This window comes from Podarcis pityusensis (assembly GCF_964106645.2).
Source record: "Podarcis pityusensis genome assembly, chromosome: 5".
Taxonomy (NCBI): domain Eukaryota; kingdom Metazoa; phylum Chordata; class Lepidosauria; order Squamata; family Lacertidae; genus Podarcis; species Podarcis pityusensis.
The window spans coordinates 60,186,353-60,195,898 of record NC_138032.1 but is presented as its reverse complement, the minus strand read 5'-3'; the positions used below and the strand labels follow the sequence as shown (position 1 = coordinate 60,195,898).

General features: G+C 45.8%; 1 protein-coding gene across 2 annotated transcripts in view; it reads left to right on the top strand.

Annotated features, from left to right (window-relative positions):
* The first annotated feature begins 7,251 nt into the window (after positions 1-7,251).
* TCERG1L (transcription elongation regulator 1 like) overlaps positions 7,252-9,546 on the top strand; it is a 182,695-nt gene continuing 180,400 nt past the window's right edge. Inside the window, exon 1 of one of the 2 annotated variants that reach the window (XM_081006332.1) lies at positions 7,252-7,802. In XM_081006332.1, coding sequence (XP_080862458.1) covers positions 7,497-7,802 — 306 coding nt within the window. In that variant the 5' untranslated portion in view covers positions 7,252-7,496. The remainder of the gene's footprint in view (positions 7,803-9,546) is intronic. The other variant, XM_081006331.1, reaches the window with a different exon arrangement.

Sequence of the window (9,546 nt, the reverse complement as noted above, 5' to 3'; positions counted from 1 at the left end):
AGATGCCCTGTGTGGGGGAACTCTCCGCACCGCCCTAAATCTGGCACTGCTGCAATTTCCTTGGCTGAACAGGAATCCTGATCTGAAAATGTCCCCTGGGAACAGTTGCCGCAAGATGCCTTTTCCTGGATTTTAATTGAAAAGTAAGCACCTGGGAAGGTGGCAGAGTGAAGAACACTAGTGAGATGATTTGTAAAAGGGAAGAAATGACACTCACAAACACCCCTGAACCACCTGGGATACACTGCAAAATAGTCCCAGGATAGCTCCAGTACTGAGAGAGTACAACACAAGGTTTAAGGCATGTTTACCAACACCTTTCATATTGTTACATACCACCCCAATCTTCAAGCAGTGAGAGACTTGAGGGGTTTGAAGTGCTTTCTCAGGGCTCTATTTCCTTGGAATGAAGGCCAGGGAAGATTGTGAGCTCTTTAGGGTATAAGGCTTTATTTGCACATGTATACAACCTGAACGTAGGATGGAGGGGCTCAGAGCCTTAACTGATTTTGCTTTCCATTATGTTTCCAGGAGAGACCTAGAGCCCAGCACAAAGCCAGCATGTCTCTGTGTCACCTTCTTCCCTTTATGCTTCCATAAGTCATTATCTTAATAAAAGAACTAGTTTGGCAAGCTTGCTCTTATACATTCTCCCTACACAGATGCAGGATCCCAAGAATTCAAAGGAACTCAGGGCATCATTCAAACTGAGCCGCTCAAACTCATAACCATATGTGTCAAGCAGGATCAAGTTGAGCCCCATGTTGAGGAAGCAACCTTATAAATCTGATCTCTTTTTTGGGGGGGAATAGGCATCATCTGGTTGTTTGAACAACAGATTTTATTTTGTGGTAATGATTATCATTAGGTTGAAGAAATCAGCTTCTCTCCCCCCGCCCCACTTCCTTCTGCCTCTTTTCCCCTCCTGCCATCAAGCCATGTTAATTTTCTAAAGAAGAAAAGGGATCTATGAGATAAACAAAAACAAACCCCAAACACGCACAATTTATCAGTCGTAGAGCATCCTTCACAAATAGAGTGGGGTGGGTGGGAAAACAGTAATTCTCTGAAGTAAAAACATCTCCCTTGGGTATAAAAGAGGTGGGGAAAATATGTTCAAAGACAGCGACAGTTCTTTTGTTGTGGTTCTTTTTCTTTTTTTGCTTGTAAAAAAAATATTACTTTGAGTACAGTCAACAATTCTGCTTGGCTTTAATAAAGAATCAAAATGCCAAAAAACATTAAAACTTGAGAGCCTTGCAATGATCTCATCCTAATTCACCAAGAACAAGTTGGAAAAGACCAAGATGTAAACAGAAAAGTGTGTGGGTATGTGGAGGACACTACATAGGTCCAAATTACTTTCTGCATTTTGTGTATCAACCCAAGTTACTGTGAGAATAAATGGGATTCAGTTCAAGCCTTCTAGGCTGGTTGATCCCCACAAGGAGCCATATATTATTGTTGTTGCTTTTCCTGGGTTCTCCTAGGAAGGCCAATTAGTCTGACTTGAACATTCCGGAACCAGGCCTAGGGGTAGGTGCCTATATGATGAGTGCAATCAAATTATTTTGGAGCATTTATACTGAAATACTCAAGGATCCTCTGCCCTAGGACTTTTCTGGCCTTTGTTTTACCCATATAGTTTAACTTGCTTTTTTTTCCACAGGGAAAATAAAATAAAATCCAGATTTTCTTTTTCCTTTCTCTTCTTTTATTGTGTGCAGTGGTTTTTACAACGTTTAGCATTTCTTTTTAAAATGTTGAGAAAACGTGAAAAAGAATTAAGAAGGAAAGAAAAAAAGAGATGGGAGCCAAAAGGCAGTAGAGGTGAAGAAATGGGGGAATGGTAAGAAATCTGAGGACTCTGTGTCTTGGGGGCAAGTCTCTGCAGCCCTAGAATTTCCATGTACTGAAGAAATGAACCTATGCTACTACTAGAATTCCCATGAGCAAATAGAGTCCGGTAATCTTTTTGAATGCAAGGTTTGCACTCCCTAGGGGAGGATGGCTGTAAATCACATAGCAGCAGTGGATGGAGCCAAAATCACACATAAGACCCCCACCCACCCACATCCATACATTCATACATGCACTCACACACAAACACGTACCCCATTCATGCATCAGCAATTCTCTCTCTCACTAACTGACACACCATTCATTCCTTTATCCATCATTCATGTTCTCTTCCTTGCATACAGACACACCTGCTCCCTATTCACATACCATCTCTCACACACATCAATTCACTTTTCACATAAACACACATGTACAAGTACCATTTCCTTCTTATGCTGGAAGGGGTGCTGGGATACTGCGACCTGCCATCATATGTGGTGGGACTTGCCCCAAGGTAAAAGGATTCTGGACAAAAGTATTTTCTGAGATCTCATTGATAACCAGACAAACATTTCACTTCTCCCCTTGTCTGGCTCCTTAGATTTTGATTCCGATCAAGGTTTGAATGACAAGGAACTGTCAGCAGCAGCAGCTTGGGCCACAATTGTCAGGTTCTGGAATACTTCTTGTCTCAGTAACCCAGATTATAGGATTTGGCAGATCACCCTTCTTTAAAACAGTATTTCTCTCTATATATGCATTAGTTACCTGTAACTCAGCACTGGAACATCTGTTTTGGACGCAGAAGGGCCAAGTTGAAATTTGTGGCATCAGGTAGGGCTGGGAAATGCTCTGGTCTGGAATCTTGGAGCGCCTCCACTGGTTAGTGTGTGCCAAGGATGGACAATGTAGTGCCTTCCATAATCTTGGACCATTGGCCATGTTGGATGTGGCTAATGTTGCAGCTCCAAAGTATTTGCATGGCACCAAGTTGGCTGTCCCTGGTGTAAACAAAAGTGAGGTAGATGGGCCAACGGTCTGGCTCAAAGTGAGGCAGCTTCCAATATTCCTATGTAAATAAATAAATGACACAATGCATCAGAATCACTGTCACTCAGAGAGCCCATTTAGCTTCAGTTCCTAATTGCTTATTTGGCTACAAAGGACAAACAGTTCTCTTTGTGTGTATATGTTGGGCACCATGGGATGACTTCACAGGCATATAGGAGGGTGATGAGCATTTCTGGCAATTCCCTCCGCATTCCCAGAGGGAGTCATACAATGAGGTATTGCAGGAAAGACCCTGTGGCTCTGTCTAACATCAAAAAATATTAACCAATGCAGGTGAGCTGGGTAGGTTTTGTTTTAAAAGAGTGATCCCAGCATGCACAGAGCTTGTTTTTGTTACACTCAGCCAATGCAGCTCAGAACTCCCAAGGTGCTTTTCTACAGATTCAGAACTGGCGTGGGTGCTCTTATTCATGACAATGACATTTTTATTTTAGCTTATGAAACTCTGCAACACACCATGTTTACTTAATAATTGCTTTGCACTGTTTTAGAGAAAGCGAACTTAGTCGGGCTCTGGTTGACATCCAGGCCAGGCTTCCATTGACAGGATGCTGTCATATTCCCTTTCTGAAACAGATCGGTTTTCAGCCATAAGCGTTCTAGCTGGATTTGTGTTCCTTTCCCTTTGGTCTATCTTATCCACAGTTTGTTGTTGTTTAGTCGTTTAGTCGTGTCCGACTCTTCGTGACCCCATGGACCAGAGCACGCCAGGCACTCCTGTCTTCTACTGCCTCCCGCAGTTTGGTCAGACTCATGTTTGTAGCTTTGAGAACACTGTCAAACCATCTCGTCCTCTGTCGTCCCCTTCTCTTTGTGCCCTCCATCTTTCCCAACATCAGGGTCTTTTCCAGGGAGTCTTCTCTTCTCATGAGGTGGCCAAAATATTGGAGCTTCAGCTTCAGGATCTCTCCTTCCAGTGAGCACTCAGGGCTGATTTCCTTCAGAATGGATAGGTTTGATCTTCTTGCAGTCCTCCAGCACCATAATTCAAAAGCATCAATACTTCGGTGATCAGCCTTTTTTATGGTCCAGCTCTCACTTCCATACATCACTACTGGGAAAACCAGTACCCACAGTTACCTAAGCCAATCTGCCTGTGATGACTTCTTGCCTTTTGGATGGGCTTCTTGCTTACCATTGGAAGCTGGATGAATCCTGCAAAGTGTGATATCACTTAGATATTTCATGCCTCACCTAAGTTGTGTGTGTCTCTGTGTGTAGCATATTATTTTACCTTTTTAGACTATGTCTTAAAGGGACACACCAGACTTCCCTGACCACCAGTTTTGTGTTTCTTAAAGGGCCAACCAATAGGATGGTGGGGACCCACATACAGGAATGCATAGTTCATATCTGATTTGGCATAAGTGTGCCACATTGTCATGCACTCATCAGAGGGAATGCAGGCAATCATAGCTAGGGCAGTATTTCCAGGTGATTATCACTCCTGGAAATCAGGTGACACGAGAAATCCAATCTTTATACCATCGTCTGCTCTAAGACCTCTTCTTGTCTTCGCAACTTGTTACTGCTGGAAGCCTACAGGCTCTCTCCCTCCAGACTGCCTGTCTGCTTGTCTGTTCCAGGTACTTAACAGCATTTGTATCTGAGCACCTGACAGACATGCATATTTAACATGGTCAGTTCCCTTGTCATTTTCTGTACCTTAGACATAAGGACAATAAAAGAACAGGCATTCCCAATTAGTCGGATCCAACACCACCTTCACGTCCCCCATTTTATAGTTTGTCCCAGGATCAGTCAGAGGTGCAGACTGTTCTAATGCCATGATCTCCCTTAGCTGAACGAACTTGAAAGCAGGAAGTTTGAAGACGTTTACCCAGAACTGAATTCATTAACAATGTGGGTGAAATGAAGGACGGGGACACATGAATTAAGAAGCACAATTTTAAAGAAGTTCAAAGCAGAATGTAAAGGGGAACCTCTGAGGTCATAAATCCAGTGTGATGGAAAATAGAATCCCAACCTTCAGTGCAGTGTTCTGAATTAGATATTGTAACTGAGAAGGGGGGGGGGAATCCTTAGCTAAGTGTCAGGTTAGAGGGTTCTGACCTTTCTGAGCCACCTGCCCATGCTGCTGCTGGAGAAGGAGGGGGAGCATCAATTCACATTGCAATTCCCTGATATACAGCTGAAAGTCCAAGTGGAACCCACAAATATGAGCTTAACTGGCAATTAAGTGCATTACTGGATAAAATGCTGCATATTATGTTCCTACAGCAGAGGAGAGGAGGTGGGCCAGGCATGCTTTCTGTGGGAAGGTGAACTACAGGGGACTGAAAGCATTCGCACACGTTGTGATAATTACTGTTCTTGGGCATTGATTAGAGCTCAATGAAGAAAGGACTGGGAACAATGCTATGTGAGCCCCACAGAAATGAATGGAAGCACAGAAGTGCTCTTGCCCTCCTCACTCATGGCAAGGAGGCTTTTGCTGATTGTCCCTGTAGATTACATATCTAAGCAGACTTATGTGTAAGTAAGTCATGTTAAAATGAATGGTAATTACTTCTACAGGAACAGGTTTAAAATGGGATGTCAGGACAGATTGTTTCTCAGCTACAGTGTCTAATTTAGAAAACTACACTGAATCATAGATTTGTGGAGTTGGAAGGAACATGAAGGACCATCTCTCTTCCAACCCCCTGTAATGCAGGAATCTCAACTAGACCAGACATGACAGATGACCATTCAACCTCTACTTACAAACCTCCAAGGACCTCCCAAACCTCCACCACCTCCCAAAGGAGAGCAGTCCACTGTCAGTTCTTACTATCAGAAAGTTATTTCTGATGTTTAGTCAGAATCTCCTTTCCAGTAACTTGAAGCCATTGATTTATGTTCTAGCCTCTGGTGCAGGAGAAAATAAGCTTGCTCCCTCTGCCAGGTGACGGATGTTTCCTCTGTCTCCTCTTTTCCAGGCTAAACATACCCAACTCCCTCAACCATTCCTCATAAAGCTTGGTTTCCAGACCCGTGATCATCTTGGTTGCCCTCCTCTGCACACGTCAACATCTTTCTTAAATTGAGGTGCCTAGAACTGGCCACAGTACTGCAAGTGTGGTCTGACCAAAGCTGCATGGGGTGCTATTTCCCATCTTATCTTTTCCATTTGGGAGAATATGCAACTGAATGCAATGTAACAGCATGTGTGATACCATATGTGAAGCACCAGTAGGGCCACAGCTCAGTGATAGAGCACATGCTTTGCATACCAAAGGTTCAGTCCCAGGTAAGGCTAGAAAGCTCCCCTATCTGCTACCCTGTAATGCTACTGTCTGTCTAGTGTAGACCAGACATGGTGAACTTGCATTCCTCTATGTGTTGCTCCCATAATTCCTGGCCATGCTGACTGGTGATGATCTTGGAGTCCAACCCCTCCTGGTGTGTGCGCGCACACATATATTCTGCATTCTAGGTGTGGACAATATTGGGCTGGATGTAATTAGCACTGAAATCCAAAGTCAGTGTTGGATTTTAAGGAGCAGCTGCAAAGGGTTTCATACTTCTAGGGCAACACCTGAAGAGGAATCTGTTCATTTTCACCACAAGGAAATGTATGGCATATGCAACTACAACCTCCTCCAAACTCCACATTCCGACCCTCTCTTTTCTTCCCATTTGAACTTCCCTCCCTTTCTCATATCTCCCCTTTCACACCCTCCACAGCTACTCTTTGCCATTCTCACCTCTTCCCCCCCTTCCCTTTTCTTCATTCCTCCTCTCCCGCCCTCGCAAGACCCCTTTTGAAAAGCGCAACACTTCTTAGAAGCGAGAGATGCCAAAGTCTGAATCTTCTGGGAAGCCCTTCCTTAACTCCCGGAAGTGTGTGAGGGCTAGAGGTAGTAGACAGGGGAAATGCACTCTGCATGTGCTCAGAGGCCCCTCAAAACCCTGGCCACTTCTTCCTCGAGCTCAGATCCCTTCTGCCCTGCTCTTTCTCTTACTCCTTTGGCTCTTCTTTCTCTGGCTTCATCCGCCTCTCTCGCCCACCTCCCGTCTTCGCGTTGCTTCCATCTCCCCCCAGTCGTCCTCCATCCTTTGCTCTTGGATTCTCCTCTCCCTTCGCCGCTCCCCACCCCCGCGTCTCTTTGATCTTATCTTCCCTCGCCCATCGCACTCCTCTTTTCTCTGCGGCGCGCCCCGTCCGGTTTGCTAGAGGAGAGAAGTTGGAGGGCACCCGCGCCGTCCAGTCAATTGCAGCAAGGGCTGCGTGCGGCTCTGCCTCCTCCTCTTCCTTGTCCCGGGCTCCCTGCAACCTCAGCAGCAGCAGCAGCAGCAGCGAGAACAGCCGCCGCGGGGGGGCGTGGTCAGGCGGGAGGGGCTGCGAAGGGGCGGAGCTCCCGGCAGCGCCACAGAACGAAGTGGAGCCCCAACCGGCTCAGGACTGAGGCGCCGCTGCTGCGACCGCTGCCGCTGCTCTCAGGCTCCATCCAGAGCCGGGGCACTGATGGGCATCCCTCGCCCCCCTGCCCCAGGCGCCGCGGATCTGAACCCCCAGCCGGGATCCCGCTGCCGCTGCCGCTCGCCTTCGCCGGTGGAATCGTACTGTAAGATGTAGAATGCTCCCGGTGCCGAGAGCCAAGCGGCAGCAGCCTCTCCTGTGGCCCGGGAATGCGGAGCCCCCAGCGCCTCCCTGGATTTGGATGGTCCCGAGCGCGGCGGGGCTCTTTCGGGTCGGGGGCGCCGCTGGGGTGGTGCCCCCTCCACTACTGCTCTCTTCGCCACCGCCGCCGCCGCCTCCTCCGCCGCCTGCGCCGCTGATCCAGGGGGTTTCGGGCTGGCAACTTCCCTGCGATCCTTTCCTGCCTTTGATGGCACCGGAGCATCATTCCGCGGTTCATCAGCTTCCCTTTCTGAACGGGCAGGTAAGGAAGGAACCTTTGCCTTTTTGCCTGTCTCCCTTCACCACCATCTGCCTCCCTCCCCCCGCCTTCTTTATTCGTGCTTCTTTTTCTGGTTGCTTTGACGGAGGGTCCTGTTGGAAGCGCACTTCGCTTTTCCTCACTCCCATCGCGCCGGTTCTTTTCCGTGGTGGGTTCAAAAGCGCCCAGGAGAATGCGAAAGGGGACATTGGGAAACTCGTTATGAGCCTTGGGAAACGCGTAAGCTGACAGCGAAAGAGGTGGGAAGCAACTTCTGTCGCTGTCCGACGCGCCGTGGTGCTGAAGTTCGCCCGTAAATTTCCTTGCTGTTGCAGACGTGTGTCTGCGCCTTGCTGTTGAACCGCACTGTGTTTCCACCAGACTTTAAAGACAAGACGAGAGGGAAAGAGAGGGAGAGAGACCACATTAACTATTAATACGAAGCTATTGCTAATGCTGAGCTCGTTCCTTTTCACTCTCAAACCACACGGACTGCACATTTCTGAGCTTCATACGTTTATAAAATAACACCCAAAATAGTGTGCCTTCTTTACAAGACTGCAGTCCTCTGACATTTAGGGCTCATTTTTTGCTCGTTGTTTTTTTTAGTAATGTCGCTCTCACGATTGCACTGGAACGACACTGCCATAAGGTCTATGCCCTGCTACTCCCCTAATACTCATTCCTGTTGATACCCTAATAAATCCATAAATAACAGGGCCGTGTATTTTACAGCAGTCAATCAGAATGTAGAATTGTTTACTATGGAAAACTCGATAAAAAGAATGAGTTACATGAGCCTATTGCAGATGCATCCTAGTCGCAAACTGGGCAGTGATTTGAAGGCTGGATTTGAGCATTTCTTTTCCATTGCAAATCATCTTCCATACAGTCTGGATCATTGCATAAAGCTCATCTAAATAAAAACTACAGAAAGCTTATTCTAATATTGCAAGCAATGTTTCCTAACCATCTTAAACCAAAGTTATCACACTCTTTTAAAAATACCAGCATATTGGACCAGCTGGTGTATTCATTCAATGCACTATGCTGTTTTTACAATATTTGTGCCTGCTTCAGAAGGCTTTCTCAAGATGTAGAATAGGACTGATTTAAGAGAGGATGTGTTGCAACGCCCCCCCCCCCCCGTTGCTATGCCAGGATGCTACCACTAGAGGTATTTAATGTCTAAGAACTTGTGTTTCCCTTCATGTTTAGAAATCTGCAAAATATTTATTTTAATAAAAGAAGAAAGTGGGTGGCTGCACATGAATCTGCTCATTAGGACTAACCCTCTCACCATCACTTTGAGTTTACTGTGACAGCATCAGCTGGACATATAAAGAAAATGGTAACATAAGCAATTGCATTCAGTGTCTTCTGCTCTGATGTTCTTTGATGTTATATGGCAGGCATTAGCTGTTCTTGATCACATATTAATTCAAGCAATAAATCTCATCATCACTACTGGTTATACACACACACACACACACGTGTGGATTGTAAGGCACATTTGAAAGTAGTGGTGGATGGTCGGCTTAGAGATTAGCCTTAAGTATTTTTTAATACATGCATTAGATTTCATTGACTATGTTAATTATGGAATTAGTTATGTGTGGTGTTTAATGCCTCTGACATAAATTTGATGCTGTTTCACTTAGATGTTTGAACTCCAAATTCTTTGGATAAATTTCAGTTTCCTAATAAAATGTCTAAGCTAGAAAGCTGTACTGGCACTTGATGGTTG